The sequence below is a fragment of the Strix aluco genome, chromosome 1 (genome assembly GCF_031877795.1).
Source record: "Strix aluco isolate bStrAlu1 chromosome 1, bStrAlu1.hap1, whole genome shotgun sequence".
In the NCBI taxonomy this organism is placed as follows: domain Eukaryota; kingdom Metazoa; phylum Chordata; class Aves; order Strigiformes; family Strigidae; genus Strix; species Strix aluco.
The window spans coordinates 8843303-8865348 of NC_133931.1; the positions used below are offsets into that span (position 1 = coordinate 8843303).

A 22046-nucleotide genomic window follows, 5' to 3' on the forward strand; every position below is an offset into this window, starting at 1 on the left:
TCCTTTGAGACGCCTTTTATCAGACACTACCAGACACAATTTCGATATAAGTGGGCCTTAGGTCTCCCATGCTCTGGCAGCATCTACAATCTTAACCCAACAGGCATGACTGAGTATTTAGCTAATGCTTCTATAGTAACTTAACTATCCAAAAAAACCCCCAACAACAACAACAACAACAAAAAAACCAACCCAAAACCAACGAAACTAGAAATGTATAATTCTAATTATTCCAATATTATTGTTTACAATGAGGAACCCAGACAAACAGACTGACTAAGACTGCAATATCTTACACTCAATTTCATATCAGACTATCATCATATACAGAACAAAGAATGGGTTGATGGAAGCCCTTCATACCTTTCAGGAGAATACCCTGTCTATCTCCTTTCTGCCCATTATCCCAATACACTTTAAAATACTGACATTGTGAATGACCTTTTTCTCCTGACATAGAAAGAAAAGAAGTAATGGTTAGGAAGGGAGAGAAGATAAAAATTAGGGACACAGTCTCTGCATAGCAGGGGATAACGAAGTACCTAGTACAGTGCAGGGAAAGAACACAAGACAAATTATTTGGTTTTAATAAGAAAAAGCTTGACTGCTCAAAGAGTACACCACACAGAACTATCAAACAAGACTCTATACCATCAATTTAGATTCAGATTGGGGCAAATGGAAAAGGTCACATCTAAAAACTGTGCTATTTTATACCTCTGCAAGTAGTTTTCAGATTTGATTTCTGAAATTCAGAATGAAAGTAAATCATTGCCCCTTTTGAAACAGCTGGACTGTTGGATATTTCACCAGAAGATGTGTATGTGCATTTGTATCAATTGTCAGGAAAAATACTAAAAACTTTCTTCCAAACTATACAGTTTTTCTCCAAATAAGTGCTAAGAAAAATGGGTTTATGGACAGAATCATTTTTAGATCAACATCTTCCTAATTAAATGTATTCAGTTTAAAAGTAAATAGACTGTTCCTAATTCTTACCATTTCAAACCTATCCTAACAATCTTCAGTTCAATATGTGCTGTTTGTGCACTACTGTTTACCATAAAAAAGTGGTAGAATTTTTCATATTTTACATATTCAGTTCCACACCTTTATTTACACAATTCTGGACAAAGACAAACCTTATAAAATTGCAATTAATATGAAATGACATCCACAGTATATTTGAGTGCACTGTGGTAATGAGTCCTTTTTCTAGAAAAATATTTAAATGAACAGATGTGATTCCAAGTATAGGCAAAACAGATCACTGAACAAGAATCATTTGTTTAGGAAACTTTTTCAGACTATAACATGAAAAAGTGCTAATGTTTTGGGGGAATTAGGTTTCAACAAGTAAAGCGATAGTAATTAAGGTCATGAATAAGATTTAGCATAGCTGAACAAGATGTTATTAACAGGAAAGTTTCTGCTCAGAGCCAAACTTAGAATTTCTTGCCCCAAAGAAATATAACAGATAACAAAAACCAAAGCTTTAACAATTTAAGCAATACATAACATCTCCGCTTAAAAATCCCAAGCAGACAGCTGCAGATAAAGGTGGTTTACCCATACCTGGTGGATCTCTGCAGATATAACAGATGTACTGCTCTGGAATGCTGTCCTCTAACAGACCCATGCATACACTGTGTTGCCAACACAAGCACTCTTCACACTGACATCAGAAAAAAACAAAAGCAAAAACTAAAACTGAGGTAAGTAGATTCAAAAATCAGAAGCTATTTCTTGTATCGTCAAAATGCAGAGAACAGCAGTTTAACTTAAACAGCTGGTTTGAGTAGGATTATTTTAGTTGGGCAATTTGTGTTTGGGTAGGCAAAGACATCAAGCTAAAAAAGAACTCTAGTTCTGAAAGTTACCTCAACCACAAATTCCAGACTGGAAAAAAAAAAAGAAATTGAAGATGCAATATTTAATAATATTTTATTACAACATTCAGTATTTTAGCACCTAAATATTTAGTAGTGAAACATAAAACAGGAGTATAATATTACAGTAAAGTAGAAAGATAATGTAATACATTACAGCATAACAGTGAAAAGTAGAAAACTCTTCAGTTTAATTATTTATATTTACAAAGCATCTCTCCAGTGCGCTAGAAAGATGTGTTTTTAATATCGCACCAATGGAAAATCTAAAAGAAAAAGAAAATGAAGAGAAAATGAAAGAGGAGAAACAAGAGAAAAGGAGAGCAAAATAGAAGTGGTAAGACATGAGGGCCTAGAAACAGCAAACTGGTTGCTCTCAGTGAGACAAGGCACGAAGAGGAAAAATCAAGCTATCGTTGGACTTTAGAAACAGGCAGGAAACTACCACTTAAAAAATACATTTCCTTTTCTCAGCTCAGTGTTTGCCTGTGTTCTAAATATCTTCTGGTTTACAACTGGAAGTCTCTCCTCTTTGCTTTGACATGCTTTTGAGCATCAGTCTATTCAAAACACTGAAGTCACCTTTCCTCTTGTCATGTCACTATGGCTACGATCCCCTCTCCTCTCTCCAAAGATTTCTACACCAGCCCATTTTTCTACTTTATTACCATAGCTGAACTCCTGCTTAGTTCCTCCAATACAGCACTGCATTTCAGTGTGTTCGCAGGGACAGTCTGTGTCCTTCATTTTCAGGTCTTTCTGTCATTTCCAAAAGACTTTAAGTCCATTAACACAGGACAGTCATACTTGCTCTTCCTCCAAATCTCAACTAAAAAGGCTCCATATTTTCAACAGAAACTGCACCACATTAATAGTTGAATACAAACCTGGTTTTTGAGTAGGGGAAAAAAACCACAGAAGTTCATGGCTTTTTTAGTGACTGAACTGAGTTCTTTCTCACTGTTTCTTGCATCTGATCTAATCATTATATTATGAATTCCTTGAGACAAAGACTTTAAATTATTCATTGCTAGATGGGAAATGATCCCCCCATTGGAGTACAAATAAATAAGCAGCAGTAGTTGCAATCCATCAGCACCTGAATGCTATGCAGATACTGTATAGTCTTCTTCCCTTTTTTCTACTCCAAGTAAGATTTAAACCCTTACTTTCTAAAACCAGCTACTGATTTCTAGTTTGAGAACTGCTATTCTAAAGATGAAGCACACACGACACACGCATCACGGTTACTGACAATAGTAACATCTGTGTAGCAGAGATCTTGGATACACCTGAAGTACAATCTACAGTGAGAAGAGTGGTTTCTACAATTGGTACTGCAAAGCACAAGGGCCAAACCAGAAGGGCTGGTATAATCGGGATCGTCTGTGGACAGAAGTGATGATTTGTGTGAGGGAAAGGATACTTTATTCCAAATTCATCAACTGGCTATAAAGAAAAAGGTTACCTTTCCTTACAAACCTCTTCTACATATTGATTTGTTAGAGAAACCCCATCCTAGAGTAACAGTTCTGCATACACCAGAATAATACAAAGTGCACAATATAAAAATATTTTGTTATTGTTCACTTCTATTTACAGTTCTCTACATAACTTCAGTCTCCAACACATTAAAAGGGCACCTTCACACGCAGGAAATTCACATGGAAAATATATCCCTCCCAATTTCGTTACCTGAATCATAAAGCCATTTTCCTCATCCAGTTCACAAATGCACCTAACAATTTCATTGAGAGCATCATCTTCATCCTGAGACTCTTCGAAGTTAGTTGAATCAAAGTCCTGATTGTATTCATCACCACTAAGTAACAAACTCTCTGTAGAGGAATCATCCAAGAACTCCACATCTGAAAGGTCTAGTAAAAATAAATACATGTGAAATCGTGCATGCAGAGATGCAATACTTTACATTTATAGGGGAGGGTTGACAGTTAAAAATCTTAACCTGCATATAGCAAAAACTTGCTCTCAAAGACACCGCTAGTATATTAGATTTCTTGTCAAATTCTGCAAAATGCCTTTAACATGATCTCCTCAGAAGCAGAGTAGACACACTTAACCAAAGCAAGTACAGTGCAGAACAGCTTGAGGAGTGTAAGCATTTTGATTTAAATAGATGAAATATAAATCAGTCACCATATTTATAGCTACAATTCCAAACACAAACTGAATTATTTCCTTTAAAATTCTCTTTATCTTAAAGAATTAAACCTACAAATTGAAAGTTGCTGTTCAGCCAACCTACTTTCTCCACTAAGGTCAACAGACAAGATAGCTCTTGGATACTGGTATGATGTATTCTTCTCTGAGAACATGCTGCGCAAAGTTAGAGAGCTCCCCGAGGACCGTGTTAATGGAGAGGAGCACCTGTCCAGGAATTCAACAGAACTATCTTCATAATCTGAATAATCTGAAAAGTTAGAAGAAAATAAATTGCTGTTACAAAAGTAAAGTTTATGACAAGTGCGAAAAAAAAGTATTTAATAATACTGTAACATTATGTTCTGAAGTAAGGAATGTCAACACTAAGGTATTAGGATGATGAAACAACAAATATGAAATGGCAAAAGCTCTTCATATTTTATAAAAAAAATTTCCAGTAAGAAACATAGTGAAATTTAACAGCTAAAACTAGCATTACCCATTTAGCTCCCCCCTCCCCCCATCTCTAAATGTACAGAGGAATAATTTCTCCTAGAACATTATACAGTCTTCTTTTTCCACAATTCATCCTGTACCATCTGCTATCCTTAGAGATGCTGCTGATAGCTCTCTCTTTTTGCCTTAGGTCTGTTTGTAGCACTACCAACGTTGCTACCTAGAATAACCTGCAGAGGAGCACAGGGAGCCCAAAGAAAACCCTCCTGGGATGCTTCCAGGCCCATCCCAGGAGCCATTGGTCACAGAAGCCCATGACTTCATGCTGCAGCACCTGGAGCCAGCGAGAGTGTGATTGTTAGCAGAGATCGAGCTGGACCAGCTCGTGAGCAGGTGAAGTGTCCTGGGAGCAAGGGGTGAGTGGGTCTGCAAGGGCCAGCTCTGGGTGTGAGTGTCCCTCTAAGGGTGAGAGCCAGGGGGGCTACGGGAATCTGGGGAGTCCTGGCCAACTCTGGGAGTGTTTGAGAGTGCACACGAGCGAGACGGTCTGTATTGCAGTGGGGCTGTGGCCCCAGCAGCTCGTATCTCTAGGTGCCAGCAACTGGGAAGACTGGGATCCAGAGGCAGCTACTGGGCAGACAGTGTCTGAGCCCAGCTGCTGGAGCGATCCACATTTACCTATCTGTATATTCTCACTAGTGGGCCCCATCCTGCTCAGCCAGAGTGGAGCAAGATGAGGTCGTCAGAGCATGCACATAAGCACAGACAGCACCATGTGATTGTGCCTACTGGTAATAGAGTATTGACAGTTATACTGACACCAGCATATTTCCTCTAACATATACTATATGCAACAGCCTCAAGAAAAACATATGCAAGCCAGTCCTTAATCACAGTGACTGGAAAAACTGTCCCAGACAAGTCATGGAATCACAAATTGTAGAATGATTTGGGTTGGAACGGACCTTAAAGATCATCTGGTTCCAAGCCCCCTGCCATGGGCAGAGACACCTTCCACTAGACCAAGTGAACCTGTCCAACCTGGCCTTGAACACTTCCAGGGAGGGGGTATCCACAACTTCTCTGGGCAACCTGTTCCAGTGTCTCACCACCCTCACAGTAAAGAATTTCTTCTTAATATTCAATATAAATCTACCCTCTATGCTCTTTCAATTTAAAACTGTTATCCCTCATCCTATCACTACCCTCCCTGATAAAGTCCCTCCCCAGCCTTCCTGTAGCCCCCTTTAAGTACTGGGAGGCTCCCAGAAGGTCTCCCCAGAGCCTTCTCTTCTCCAGGCTGAACAACCCCAACTCTCAGCCTGTCCTCACAGGAGAAGTGCTCCAACCCCACGGTCATCCTCATGGCCTCCTCTGGACCCACTTGAGTGGATCCATGTCTGTCTTATGCTGATAAAATGGTAAGAGTGGCTATCTATTTACTCTTCCTAAAACTTATTACTTCAAATATAAGTAATCAGATTCCTACACTTTCATCCATCTACAGGAAGCATTCCCACTACCACCTGTATCTACAGTTTTCTTGCAATGGGTTCCACAATATACTTCTCTACTAAATACCTTCCATAAAGATACTGTTCATATTTACTTTCTCCTTTTGTCAAAAACACACTACCTACTACATTTCCTAAGTATATTCACTGTAGGGGAGTCAACTCAATGAGTAGGTGAGATGCATGTTGTATTGCTATCAACCTCACTGTAACAAAACAGTATAAATAACAGAAATTACCTACCTTCTGTGTTATATGGGGTTTATACCAATGGTCAATAATACACTCAGAGCACAAAAATCAAAAGATTTTGTAGGTTTTTTTGTTTGTTTCTTTTATAGCCTTGCACAAAACTTATCTGAAGCACACAATGTGCCCACTGCCTCTTCTTCCCCAAGATGCCTCAATTTGATTCCAAAGGAACAGAGCATGCCTCACACCCTTTCATTTCTGCCCATGTCCTGAGTAGAGTGAAGTCCTGGAGAGAGAGAAGACTGCTTCTTTTGACAGATCATTTTTCAATGGGCTTTTTCAGGGTCAGAATCTGACAGAGCATTTTTCTTTTTTCCACAGGTAAAAAAAAAAAAATACTCAGGTATTCATCACAAGATGAATTTGCAAAGAATAAAATGCTCAAGTTTCACTCACACTGCTTTCTGCATCTGGATTTTTGTATTTGTTGGGGCATTGGGAGGTATGTAGTCTTCTCCTAGTATTTACAAGCATTGGATAAAGCCCCTAGAGGTTGGAACCTGATCACAGTACCTCTGCCAAACTTTTAAGTTTCAAGACAATTTGACAAAACGACCAAAGGAATAAAAAGAATCAAAAAACCCCAAATCGACAACAAATCACCTTAAGATCGCAAGACAAAACCAAAGAACAATACTGGGCACAAGAATATGGCTCTGATAATTTGCAAGAGGTACTCTATTTGAATCACTTTGGATGAATGGGGTTTGCAGAACCCATTGCATGTTGGAGCTGTCTGGAACCAGAGAACCAAGAGCACTCCAGACAGTGCAAAGCGTTGGACTCTGATCTCAAGCACAGCACTTCACGAAACAGCCCAGTATCACATGCTCAGAGGAGAATCACCAGTCTGACCAACTCCTCTAAAACCTTCAGTTGTGCACTACAGCAGCCTTTTCTGATAATTCATCTAAATTCCATGATTCAATACCAAAGATAACAAATAACTTCTCTATTTACCTCTTTCTTTGGAAATACATGAAACAGAAGGCTCAGGAAAATACTGTCAACATTTCCCCAATACAAAATATACATAATATATCATTTTGATCTTATTTCAAATCTGTAGCTTAACTTGTTACCTATTAAAACATCTTTTCTCAAATACTTCAATCATTTTTTTGTTTTCTTTTATGAAAGTTCTTTTATAAACACTTTCACACCAACACTCAGTGTCATATACTCCAAGGACAGAAGAACTATAAAACATTTTTCTCACTCTTATCAAACTGCATTGAGAGTGCTGATGGGGATATCGCTGTACACAAGATGATGGCACATTATTTTTGAACATCTTCATAAAAGTGGAACCCATGGAGAGTATTAACTCAATCTGCCATGTTTTAATAATCACAGATGAAGTAGCCAGGACTGCTTAGATTCTTGGGGTTTTTATTCTTTTCTTCGGCTCCTGCATACCTAGCATTTACCAGTATCTTCTTACAAATACTTGCAAATACTTTATGCAAATACTTGCAATACTTTTTGCCTTCCCAGTGTAAGCAAAAAGCTCCCAATAAACTTTTAGTTAAAATTGAAGTTTATAGTTTAAAATTATATTACTCCAATATAAAGATGGTGAAGTACATGAAATCTAGATTATTGCAGTTCACATTGAAGCACTGCAGAATTTGGGAGCATTTTCATGTTACAGCACAAATTTTGGACAAATGCATAGTCACTCTAGAGATCCACAAGGCACCTTTAAAAGTCTGTGGTCAGAAGCTCCTTCTAATGCACAGGGTTTTTGCACATGCTCTTGAGGAAACAATTCTAGAAAATTATTTGATAGCTTTTAAATTTTCACCTCATTTTAAGAAATTTTAATCAAAGTTATTACAACTGATATCTAGTAAAGTACACTCCCAAGGTACACAGAAGTAAAGTCAATCTGATACGCGTGGAAAGGACAGTCTAAGTTCTCATTTTTAAAGTTTTGAATATTTAAATATGTCTCAAAAAAACCCAGAAAAACAGCAGCAAGATAAAAATTAGTATTAAAGTCCTGAAACACTTTTTGAAGTAAGCAGGCATAGTACACAAAAAATAAAGTCTTCGGCAAGAAGAAAATGCAGAAGGAGTTTGCATTTGCCCATGCTGTTATTTTTATTGCCATAATGCTGCAACTAAGACTGCACTGGATGCAAAAAAAGGTAAACCAAGAACTTGCAATGTGATTTTATGGGAGAGAAAAAGAACCAAAGGGTGTGGAAAAGGGGAAGAGATACAAAGAGACTATAAAACTGTACTGGTCAGCAGGATAGTTATCTTTCTATAAAAAAAAGCCCACAAATATTGTCCACTTTTTCCACAGAAATCATGCCAAGCAGAGTTAGAGAAGGGATGGTACTAAAGCTTTAAACCAGACTTACAGGAATACTTCCCAAACAAGAAGGAAAAACACCACAAAGTGGTTTGAAAGGGTTTTTTGTTTTGTTAAAAAAAGCACAGTCTACCTAGAGCTTTGTACCTAAAAAACAAATTATTTTTGTCCCCCTAGGCAATGGAAATAACAGAGAAAATGATGAGTGATATGATCAAAGTACTGGAATAGGGACGTAAAATGAAGACAAATGGAACCACCATTTGTCAAGACAACAAACAAGGTTGTTGCAACAGAGATGCCAACCTCAGCTGTTAAGGATTAACTATTAAGGAGAGGCTGCATCTTATACAGCAAACCACTGAAATTTAGTAACAGACTAGATACTAGAATAATTTTAACATTCAAGGAAAAAAGATAGGATGTGTATACAGAGTTTCAATTGAAGAATTTGAAGAAATAAGAGCGAGCCTATCTTTTGAAGAAAGAAAAAATATAAAAATGTCAGTCTATCACATAGAGATAGGCTATAAATACAAAGATGAGGTCAGACGTGTCTTTTCAACATTTAAAGGCTAAAACTTATTTCTTTGACATTTCGAATATTTGACATTCATATTGTTTAGAAACAAGTTTTAATATCTAATGTCAGAAATATAAGTTCTACTTATTTAAGAAAAATGTAAATTGAACTTACCATGCTGTTTAGATTTCTTCTTTTTTTTCTTCTTCTTTTTCTGTTTTGATTTATGATCTTTCTCCTTTTTCTCTTTTTTCTCCTTTTCCTTTTCTTTCTTTTTACCTGAAATAAAAATTAAACATTTTACAACAGCAGTACTATCCCAAATTACTTGCTTCATTTGGCTTAACCTAAATATGACATTCAAAAAATCAAGTATTCCAGTTGCCTTGTCAGATCAAAATGATTCAGTTAATTTACTTGATATCTTGGGCATGTCTCTTATTAATTGCTGGTGGAATAGTTCAAAGGAATCTCTCTCAACAAATAACATTTTACCATTTTAAGTATTTCCAAATGAGGTATCGTAGAAGATATAGCAAAGCACACAAAATAAGTAACAGTATTTTAACAGCTTATGACATCTATTTTACTTACAGATTATAATAAACAGCTTTGGACAAGAGAAAAAGCTTTCAAAAGTGCAAAATTCCAAAATAAAAAGATAACATCGTCTTAAACACAAAAGTCACTTGAAGGAAATTTCAGTATCACAAAACTGCTGATGCTGTCAGCACTTTCTACTACACAGTGACATCCTCATAGCAAACTAATTCTGACTAAGATTTATGACAGATTTTTTACACTGCAGTTCATTTCTAACCACTGTTGGTATACATACGGGGACAAGTACTTTATCTCAGGAAAAAAAAAAATCTATTTATCCTATTAATTGTCCCCAGACAAAATACATTCCACAAAATTTTCACTCCATAATAATTTTCTGTGTAATCAGCAGTGAGATAAATAATGAAGAAATTGGTTTGCTACAGAAAATAAGTCCTTAAAGTCAGTATTTAAGGATTGTTTCCTGCACATAAATTAGAGTCTTACTATCTTCTTGGGCAATACAGAAACAACTTTACCTCCTGAAAAAACAGAATCACTTATGAATTCTTGTCCATCTCTCTTTAAACACAGGATAAAATCAAAGCCCTCTTAATTTATATTTTCTTTCAAGAACTGACAAATGTTTTGCTAGTCAAACCTAAGTGTTTTCTCCTCCCCCCCAAATCAGTCAGTACAAGGAAATAAAGGCAGTATCATTGATTCAACAACAACAAGCTCTTTTTCCAGGTCTCTTACAGGTACTTTTAGACCCCTCCAAATCCTTGCTATGGGCACTTCCATCTTCTCTTACAAAATTATTCTTCTACTATAAACTTGTCACATAAGTAAAAGCTATTTTTAAGACCTAAACAAACAAAAGTAGCACAGCTAGGGCCAGGAAGTGTTTTATGCTTTTACATTTACTCTTCAGAGACATCACGTGTTAAGAGAATTTTTCCTTTTTCCTAAAAATATTGTTGCTCTGTACATACCATATGTTGAAGAACTTTTCTCTTCCAGTTTTCCTTTTCTTTCCATTCGCACTGCACCTGCAAATTGAAGAATATATGACATAAGTGCAATGTCTGGCTGATGACCTACTTTCTTGTAAAAGTCATTAGACTGTAAAAAATCCTAATGGTATATAATAATAAGAAACATACAAACAATTATTTTTAATGTCACTTTACAATTATTTTTATTGTCTAAAGCACTGGAAACAAAAAGTATTGTAGTTTACCAACTTCTGAATGCTTGTCCTTCTCAATCACGTTCTTTAATATTTTCTCCTTCAGACTCTCAAAACATTTCTCCTTTATGGGCACAGAGCACTGTATCTCTGTCCCTTCAGAGCTCACTGATGTGGAAGACCTCTTTTTTTTACTATTCCCTTTGGGTAACTTTAGACTATTGGTTAAAGGCATTTCCAGATGCAAGGCATGTACATGGGACGAGGGTGCTGAAAACAAGAAGACAGATTTACTAGGCATTCTGTAAGGATTGCAGCCAGATCACTGGCTGGGTCAGATCACTGAAACGTCAAGTATTGGTAATAATATCATCACACCTAATATATAATTACTGCATATGAATGCCTAGGTCTTAAGTCTTACATACAAGGCAATACATGCCACAGAAGGTTTCTTCGTCTGTTTTGAAATTTGCACTCACTTTTAAACTACTGGTACTGTTTAAAGCATACTTTTGCTGCTACTTTTAAGCCTTTTTGTTTCCTTTTTATTTCACTGTAATAGAAATACACCTCAACAGGAAGTGTTAAAGGTGCTGACATTGTCGATATCGTTTATGTTCCATTATGTGAACAGAGAAACTAAGCTCTGGTACAAAATTTTTATAGCACTAAAATTTACACTTCTGCTTATTGCATTTCTAATTGATTTTAATAATATTTAAATCATTCAGTCTTTCACGTGTGTATTTAATCCACATTTGAATTACATGCAAAATACTGTAGTAGTTTTTCAGAACTGAGCATCATATACTGACAATTCTTATCTTCCACTATTCAGAAAAGTTTATTCAGTGAAATACTTAGGGTTTTTTTAATCTTTATCTGATGCAAATTAGGAAATAACATGGCAAAACAAAACGAATTATAATTTTCATTGCTAATATTTATAATCAAATAGGATACTGGAATTTTGAAATAATCAAACCAGAACAAACATTATTTACAAAGAACATTGTTGAGTTAATTCAAAGCTCTCTGTGTTCATTAATACTGTGAGAGCTTTAAGTTTCATTTAAATGTAATTAGGAAAGCCTAATCTTCATCAGACCATTGAGAACATTTCAGGACCATGCCAAGGACATACTGTACAAAAATGCACTTCTGCAAAGTCATAAGGGGGTCAGGTTTTTCAATGCCAGCTGTAAACACTTGGAAGACACCAGTCACCTTTGGTGTCTCTCAACATATGAGCCCAACAAAATATCAGCATGTAAAATACCACTTGCAGGTTAAAGTGCTAAACCAAAAAAAAGTCCTGAAAAATACCTGCCAGTGGTCAAGATATTAAACAAGACAAAATACAAAGCTGATCTGGAACAGGTTCTTTGAGCTCCCCCACCCGCCCTTTTTTTTTTTTTTTTAAATATTCAGTAATAAAACAACAAAAAGCATTTAAATAAGCAGTGTTAAGATAATTTAGTGACTTCATCAGTCATAAAAGGATTCTGGAGAAAAGGCAAGAATGTCTCACAGTTGACTCCGTAAGGTGGCCTTCCAGGCTTGGACAGACTAACCCACTTTTACTAGGATGCAACATACACATTACATGAAACAATCAAAATGCTACAGAGTGAGAAAGTCACAGGGGCAGCAAGAGCAATAGAAAGTGGTACATCACCTACTGCACCACACCGTACTTTTAAATGCCAGATGTTCCCAGCTGCAAGATGCAAGACATCACCATGCCATGCAATCTAGCAGCAGCCAGAAGCAGCTGCTCAGTTCTGCATGCTGGCTTCTACCACAAGACACAAGCTACATGACCACACCTGAGGCTACTCGAAATCAATCATCTCACCTAAGACCATAATCCTTTCAAGACTGGTCTACTATTCAGGCTCTTGCCTTTGTTTGTATTTCAAGTGGACTTAGCTTGCTGGGATACTTATCATCGACACAAAACACTATCCCAATTATTCCTTTCTTGGGTTTCCTAATTAACATTTGTCTCTGTTACGGGACTGAACTGCTTTGCCATCTGTGGAGCAATAAGTATATTTTAGCACCTCAGGAAAAGAAAAAAGTGACACTTTCCACATCATCATGCTATCAACGTCTTGTCTCGTTTCTAAAAAGAGCACAGAAGGATCACCCAAATGCACATAATTTGGTTAGGCCATTTTGATAAAAAGATGTGATAATACCCCATCCATACAATCTCAAAAGAAATTTGTCTCAATATTAAATGAATTAGTATTTAAACTTCATTATTCATAAGAAATCCTGACCTCAGACATTCAAATATGCTCTGATATTGATAGCCACAACACAAACTTCACTATCTCAATACTTTTCAACACAAGCACATCTAACAAAGTAATCAGCTAGTAACTAAGTAACCGAGGGAACATTTATGATGGGCAGAAATCTGCTACAGTCACACAAATATCCATCTCAATGGCAGAGCTCTCCAGACTGCCTTTCTACAGTAACCTAAAAAGAGAAATTTACTATTATGCCTGCATACTCTGCATCGCTATTCTTGGTTTTTACTGTTATTAATCAGAATTCATTCTAGATTGAGAATCCTAAATTCTCAAATCCTAAATAAAGTATTAAGGTTTGCAAAGTGTAATTGTCAACTATGCAATCACTATGCCTTACAAGTAACCACAAAATTAGACAAAGCAGACAATCACACTCTGAAGGGCAAGTAACAAATACAGCAAGAAAAATATTAGTTTATAAAAAAAAATCCTTTATGGAAATATTACCATATATTTTTAACTGTTAGTTTTAATTGCAATTTTATTCCTGTTGAGGAGTCTAGTCAGCCACCTCCCACACAGTGAAGTGTGGGAGGTCTGCAGTTAACAGCAGAGAGAAAGATGCTTAGAGATTACACTTGATAAAATTGATCTTAGAACAGTGACATAATCAGTAGTTTATCACTAGAAGACTGATTTTAAATTAAAAACAAATGAAAACCACAGCACCTTCTGGTCCAGTTTATGACACGTTTCCAATGCTACCTCTCCTGGTCTGGCATGGTGAGGCGACACAAGCCTCCCTCGTGAGAGCACAGGCACAGAACAGGATGCTGTGCTACAAGTGCAGCAGCACCGACAGGCTTTTAGTGGTACTACTTATTTCAGCAAATTAAAATAAATTGTACTAATGTGAAGTGACTTATTTGGTTGCATGATATTCTATTCCATGGCTTTTGATGCTTCAACTTCCGTAATAACAGAAATATCATTATCTGCACTAATATACAACTTAAATCATAACATGACCAGCATAACTCGTGGTTCTATCGTAATTAATTTTGTGGTTTGAATTCCCTGTGTGTAGGATGAATTTTATATCTAAATGCATTTTAAACACATATTACAGATTAACATCAGATCCTGCACAAAATGATCTCTTTAGGAAGGATGAGGACATGAAAGGTTCTTGCTTGCCTTCAGCTAACTATCCCAAAAATCAGCTGGGAACCTCAGGGCAGAGAATAGAATGGCAGGCATTCAAATCAGGGAGCAAACCTGACTGTCAATAGATGTTCGGAGTAAAACAGCTCCAAAGTAACACGAGCTTTAGTTCACCAGAGCCTAGATACCTCTTAAAAGCAGGGTAACCAATAACACTGGCAAGAGTTTATTAAAAAGAGATTGATCTTGTTTTTCTGAAAGTTTTGTACATCAGCCGTTTCTTGTTCCTGCTGCAGTAAACTTATCATTATGTAAAAGTGTACAGTGTTTTTTCTTTTAGAGTAAGTGCAAGTTTCTCCCATATAGTTAACCTAATTACCCTACTAGCAAAATCATCTAGACTGAGCTAGGACAGGAAATAACAGCTAATGATAATATTATTATATTATTGTTATAAATATTATAATATTGTTACATTAGTAAATGTAGTATTTTCCTTTTACTTAAATTTTAAACCCCAGATTGCTTGCTGAAATTATGTTTGCTCAATACATAACAGTTAAACTAACAAACGGTGTAGAGTTACAGAAACCAAGAAAAATTATCCCAAATTTAAAGAAAGTTATAATTGCAGAAAGATCTGAACTTCATGTAGTCAGGACTGGAAAACTACAGCGTTTTGCATGTATTTAGACTGACTGTGTATTTAGCCTATGGAAGGCTAAGTGAAAAAAGGCCAGTTAGCTACATTTTAAGCAGTCTGACAACTGAAAAGGAGGATTCTTAGTTATGTTCAATACCAGGTGATCACAAGTAGGTCCATGCACCAGTTTTGGCAAAGCAGTACCTCTGTTCAGTAATTAACTGGTAGCGTACCAGTGTCTACCAAAGTGCACAGTAATTCCATGTAGCCTGTGGACTGAAAGAATCGATCACTACTTTTGTGCTGCCTCTATGAAATAACAAACTGTTCATTTTGAGCAATGATTTTGTAAAGTAATCTAAATGTTGATACTATGAATTACCATTCATGCTTCTGCACTTCAGTGCACCTCATCCCTTCCCCTCTATTAAAAAGTTACTAACCTGGTGTTTTTCAAAGAAGTCATTAAAATGCATCATTTTTAACAATGCAAAATTATTTTTTCAACTGACTCAACTGATAGTCCCTATCAGAAGTCTAAACTTCCAAAGCCGCAAACTGCATCTCTGAGTCTAAAACAGTACATCTCTTTTACAAAAGGGTCGTCAATCATAATAGGATGTTTCAGGTTAAATACTTCTGTTACTTCCATAATTTCTGAAACTATCTACAGTTATCTAATTCAATGATTACAAAGCCAGCAGGTCCAACTTAAGCGAACTTATCAAATTCCAGTGTTGGCAAAATCTAGAACACCAGATCTGTCCAGACTGTGCCCATAAAATCTAAACAGCAGAAGTATCATAAAAGGACATAGATTTAAAATAGTTCTTTCAGATTAAAAAAAGCAGACAATTACAGAATAGTCTGTATTTTACACCAGCATTCTCAAGTTGTAATCTACTGAGTCACAACGCATAAACTAAACAATGCAATACATTAAATTACGCTTAGGCAGGCAGATGTTCCTGCATAACAGAAATTAACTTCTCAATAATTTCAAGCATTGACAGGAATGAGAAAGGAAGGCTTTGGGCACTTCTCCTTTATATATTAGCTTGCCATTGTTTAAACAGGTTCATTAGAAAAGGAAACTTAGTGATAGTGTGGATTCTTTTTATTCTCCTGAAGCATACAATATTTTGGTATAGTTATGTGTGCTTAAGTAACATGACTGGAGAACCTGTGCTATTTCAAAAGTATAAAGATGCCTCCTAAAGCAGAGGACAAACCAAAAACTATTCAACAATGTAGGCTATCTTCAGAGGTTTCAAACCTGAACTTAGAAGAAAAAAAAATGTAGCTTTTAAGAAGAGTACGAGAAAGATCGGAGACAAATGAGTTTCAGAGTTAGAAGCCTGAGATGAACCCAAAAGATGTAAGGACTTCAGTTAGAGTCCTAGAGATACTACTGACAGAGGCAGCCAGCTTCAAAACCTTCTACGAAATCTCCAAATTAGATATCAAACTGCTTAGACTAGTCTTTCAGCCCACACAGCTTATACTGCTCAAGGCAGAGAGTTCTATTACATGGAGAAAAACAGTAATACATGAAAATTAGGAACAAAACACAGGTCTGTCTGGAAGGCAAAAACCCAGAAGACAAAAAGGTAGCTGGCAAATCAGTTCCTTGAGACCTTATAAGTCTTAAAATTATGTAGGTCAACAAAAAGCTCCATTAAGCTTCAAATACAGTATAAACTGTATCCTCCAGCATAGGCTGCAAGTGCTTCCATCTTCCCATTCTGGACTCAAGTAGTAATACCAGATAAGTTTGTCAGGGAATAGTTTCCCCTGACATAAAGTGTGTGCACATGTCAAATATTTGAGTCATAAATAAAGGTGGCTATAAATGAAACATATTATTTCTTTAACTAGACTCAGCTGTGGCCACGACCAAGACCCAGCTCAACAAATAAACAGGTAGAAGTATACTCATGGATGCTGGGTCTAGAAGAAGCTCACTCAGACTCCAAATCAGTTCCATGACAGAAGCAGGCAACAAAATAAATACCCATCAGTATTACCAACTACACGTTAAATGATCCAGAAAATATATCAGAAAAGTCAGAAGTTAAAATCCTAGTAACTGAAATGAGTTCTAATAAGCAAGAAACAGATGGTAGTTGGAAGCTGTTAGTTTCTTTTATGATCTTGTTCTCTGAGTGGGCAAATTTACAACTCCCAAAAGCACTTCTCTTAGTGGCAGAAGACATGAGGTAAAAGGACTTTTACAGAATTTTCCCAGGAATCTGGGATTCTACTGCTATGCAATGTAATTAAAGGCAAACGAAGACTGTCACGTGGTTTCACTTGAGAAACCAAGTAATATTTTTAAAAGCTTAAGTGGCAGCTCATTAGAAATTCCCATAGCCCTTATTTTAACAAATTAGTTTAAGAGATTTATAGATTTATTGTTTTGAGAGAGAAAAGATAATTATAATAATCTATTTTAAACAATGAAATATTGATCCAAGAATCCTACGCAGCTTTTGCTACATCAGGTTAAATAGCCATGCTACAACCCGATGAAGCTATCATCTTACACTTTCAGGGGGAGCATGTGTGGGCAGACACCCAACAAGGGGCTGTACATACTAAACGAAATGCCTCACTGACCTATTGAGCACTTCAGCTATACTATCAGCTTTATGCAAAGTTATTTCCCACCCCCCAAACAAGAGTAGTTATAGTTTGAGTGCCATAATTCTATACTTTAAGGTCACATTGTACTCCCTTACTACCGATCACATTTACCAAAAACTTTCCCAGAAGAATACAGTAATTTTATTTTTTCCTCCTTTTACTTTATTGAACAATTTTCTCATTTAACAAAAAAAAAAACCCCACCCAACCAACAAGTAAAAACCAAAAAGGCTTGAGAGAGAATTCTTTCTTGGAAGCCCAATTAAAAAAGGTACGCTACTCATCCACATAAGAGACTTACTTATGAAAAAAGTGTAAGGACACCTATCATACACTGGATGAAAAAACCCAACACTTATAGGGTCTGCAAATCACTATGTAAACCATTCCCCAGATCTCTTAACTGCCTCTATCCAAGTGATTCCCTTAAACCACAGTAGCCAGTAACTGTTACAAAGCGAGAGGTGGCACAGAGTTTCAGTATTAGGCTCTGTGCTAACTTTGTGAGGGTGAATCAAGTCTATAGAAGTTTTAGAGGATATTTCAGAAATATTTTCAAGTAACATTTCGTAGCAAGCAAATGACAAAATTTCCACTGCAAACAGAAGCAAAGGTAGAGGAATGCTGACTGTCTATGAAAACACTACTGAGTTTTAAAGCTGAAGCCCCAAGATAAATGAGTACATCTAGATTTAGTATATATGTTAGTAAACAACCTCATAAATTATTTTTACAAGTTTTAACAATATATTTTTGAAATAAATACTGCTTTTTATATTCCACACTCAGATCCTCCTTAAAGTGTGTTAGAAAAAGTGCTAATGCAGCGCAAAGCCAGTGGAAGACGAAGAATATGCAGATGGATGGACCCCAGAAAGAGTGGCAGGTGTGTGAGTGTGCAGAAAGGGGAAAAAGAAGAAACAAAAAAGTATCCCCTCTTTCTGTGTGACTGAATACACATACATTTTAACCCTACAACTATAAACCTAACTGGTTGTATACTGAATCTCTTTACCTGACGCTGTTGTAGCTACTCTTCCATCAGTTACTGCTTTGGAAGAAAGATATGTAATCATCTGAATATCTTCCTTGTCTTTACTGGGATATTCATTACGGAAAGTGGATTCTGTGGATAATGGTGCTGTAACTTCCGAACTACGGCTTAAATCAAGAGGGAGACATGGTCCACGCTTCTCAAGTGACATATGAGCAACATCAGGTACTACATAAAAGAAAAAATGTAATATTAAAAAAAGATACATAGGTCCAACAAACAACAGTTTGGATTGCAGCACTACATAACATAGGAACAGCATACAGCTTTAGCTACAATAAGTCAAAATATCCCATTAGATGAAAACGGTGAAAGGTCTAATTTTTATGATTCAATTTCTCTTGGGCAGTTCTTTATTAGATTAAGATACATTACCCTCCAATTTTGATGACTGTTGGTTTTGACCACTGATGGAGAACACTTTTCCATCAGTAACTGAAGAGGGAGAAGAAACTTTTTCTATAGAATCATCAGGCAAGGAGCAAGTGGCTAAACGCTGTGATCTTCTTCTCCGTTGGCTATGTTTGTAGGATCTAGGGGAATTCACTGGCTGTGATGGACCTAAAAAGAGATCTTTCAATGTTCATGAAGCAGAGAGATATACCATAATCTTACCGCAGTATTTGAGATCTAAAGATGGGGAGTGCTTTAAATAGCTCTTATTTGCAAAGCTGGTAATCACAGCAGAACTGGTAAAAGTAATTAAAAACTGTGACTACCAGGAGCAAAAAGAAAAAAAAAAAAAGTTATGCTCAAGACATGATTCTGCTTTTTGCTTATTATACATTATTAGGGCACCTACTTCCCCACTGATAAAGGCTGTTTTACGCAACAGTGTATTTACAATAAACAAACCCCATATAACCCATGAGAGTAGGCTACTTATAATGGAAGGGGGCAATAGGATTTAACAGTAAACAGAACAAATGATCACAGTTAAAGATCTAAAAAGTCATGGATAGTGTTAACATACAACTTAAAAAAAAATCAAAAGCAGTGATTATTTTTATATCCCACCTCCTGTCTTCTGCTAACCTGATATCAATACCCCAACTGTATTTCAAATGCATACTGCCAATGCATGGCACAGTAAGAAGGCTCAAGAACTTTATGCTTTAAAAAAAAAAAAAAAAAGGGGGGGGAGGATTGATATAGGTTAATATAGGCCTGATTCATTAAAAACAAAAAACCTAAACTCCCCTACAACTCTCCAATTTTGCCCAGTTTCACAAACTTTTGCCTTAGAAAAACATTTAAGTCATTATTACACTGTAAATCACTGTTCTCTCCTTTTCTTAAGTAGTTTTTGGAGTCAAAGATGTACAGATTTAAAAATAAAGACATCGCAAACTGGAATTTTCATTAGAGGCGGTTAAAGATTCAGAAGCCAAAGATTAAAAGACAGCACTAACAATATCTAAGCTATTAAGTAACCAACTTTTAAATTAGCTAATTTTTAAAATGTTGCTACAGAAAAGTCTGACTTAATCCATAATACAAACATGCTCAAGGAAAACTACTTACCATTAGTTTAGGGGTGGGGAGGGAAGGTGTATTACAATATAGATGACGGCTAGTATTTTGTAGGGACAAAATACAATTTATACCAATGTGTCCTGAATAAATACAGACAGCTGAATTTGCAACCCTCCCTCTCCCATTCATTTAAAGTTATCTGTGAGAAAAGATTAAAAGAAACTTATCTCCGAAGGGAAAATATCAAAGCAAGGTTAAGAGGAGTACACAATGCAGGTTTAGTCTTCCATCCTCAATCACTATTCTAAAGGTGAAACAAAAATGTAGCTTTTGACTTACTGGCACCCACATTTATTTTAACTCTTGGCCTCATCATTTAACGTTCTTCAGCCAACAAAGAGCATGACGCTAAGCAACACTAAGAACCTAATGTAATCTCAAAAAAATTGTAGAAATATTTTAATATTCACAAAAAATAGCATATTCAAGGATGCAGCATAAACCTTTCCCTGTTCTTCTGATAATCAGTATTTTAGTCTTGGCAAATCAGTTACACTTTAAGAAGCTGAACATCTATGGTATTTTTCTGAGACAAAGAAACCCGATATTTTTGTATTTCCCCACCACAGATCTTGAACCCATCTTCTCTTTCACATCATATTTGGAGGAAATATCACATAAGGTGAAGAATGCCACAGCCAACAGGTACAGCACATCAGCCTGCTGAAGGCGGAATTTCTCAGAGAAGGTAAGGTCCACAACCAAGGTGTACGTCTTTTCTTTTTAATGAATCAGGCCCCTTCAGAAGAGAGGTTTGATTTTTCCTGTATCCCTGTTAATACTAACATGGAGATTTAAGCTGGAGGGAAAGTCAACCATTAAAAGCCATGACTCTATAAATATAAATGTATTATTTAAATGTATTATTTCCAGTAGAGTAATTCATATGCCTTATTATGCATCTTGACTTTTAAAATACTGAGCTACCTCTAATTCTCCCGCTTGGACCTTTTATTTAAAGCAGATTCATTTTTAAAAGCAATAGCCATTTACAACCAAAAAAATTTCTGTATATCTCTTGTAAGTAATTACGGTATTTTTTTTAAAATGTCTGTGCTCACTAGTTTTATTTATCACAGAAGAAGGAAGCTGAGAGACCAGCGTCAAATCCTCGACTTGTATTAATTCTGGGGAAAGTGGTGATTTAGGGGGCTTTATACACCCAGAAGAATCTCCAGATTCTTGTTTGCATTTCTTGCTGCGAGCCTTTCCTGAAGACAAAGTTGAGGATAACAGTGCAGGTTTCTGAATGTTGGCAGAACTGCTAATATCAGCTTCATTTTTTTTCTGACTTTGTGGTTTAGGTGAAATCTCCTGAATAAATAATAAAAAATTGATACTTTTATTTCAGTTTCTTCGCTGTAGTTCTTGTATTCTATTTTGATCTTTTTAAAAGCAATTTTAGTATTCAAAACACATTTTAAGCAACATTATTTTCAGTACAAATTAAAACTATTTAAATGCATCACATTAAAAACTTTTTCTTTAAAGGAGCACTATCAATTATTTTCAGTATTCAGAACACCCTCATTTCTTACTATTTGAAATACCTGCAGAAAGTCCAAAACCAAAACATTTTTTCTCTATTCCCATTTTGAAAATTCACCAAAGTCTTTTTACTTTCTGTTTCTTTCATCTTCAGCAGACCAGGACTGCCACTGCTGTCTCAGAGTACAACTTGGAGAACACTTGTTACAAGCTAGAATATGTACACTGATGTACAATCCTAGCATATCTCAAGTTGGAAGGGACCCATAAGGATTATTGAGTCCAACTCCCTGTTCCTCGCAGGACTGCCTAACATTAAACCATATGACTAAGATCATTGTTCAGACTCTTCTTGAACTCTGACAGGCTTTTGCACTGCAATGAGCAGAC

The 22046-nt window shown here is 36.2% G+C and overlaps 1 protein-coding gene across 14 annotated transcripts in view; it reads right to left on the minus strand.

Annotated features, from left to right (window-relative positions):
* Positions 1–22046, minus strand: part of PHF20L1 (PHD finger protein 20 like 1) — a 62797-nt gene that overhangs the window by 14738 nt on the left and 26013 nt on the right. For 7 of the 14 annotated variants that reach the window (XM_074838567.1, XM_074838250.1, XM_074838006.1 and 4 more), the window contains 9 exons: positions 21230–21482; positions 19008–19193; positions 18594–18800; positions 10907–11125; positions 10659–10715; positions 9295–9399; positions 4126–4320; positions 3585–3766; positions 1576–1675 (listed from right to left, as the gene is read on the minus strand). In XM_074838567.1, the coding sequence (XP_074694668.1) occupies positions 1576–1675; positions 3585–3766; positions 4126–4320; positions 9295–9399; positions 10659–10715; positions 10907–11125; positions 18594–18800; positions 19008–19193; positions 21230–21482 (1504 nt within the window). The remainder of the gene's footprint in view (positions 1–1575; positions 1676–3584; positions 3767–4125; positions 4321–9294; positions 9400–10658; positions 10716–10906; positions 11126–18593; positions 18801–19007; positions 19194–21229; positions 21483–22046) is intronic. The other 7 variants (XM_074838481.1, XM_074838821.1, XM_074838732.1 and 4 more) reach the window with 3 other exon arrangements.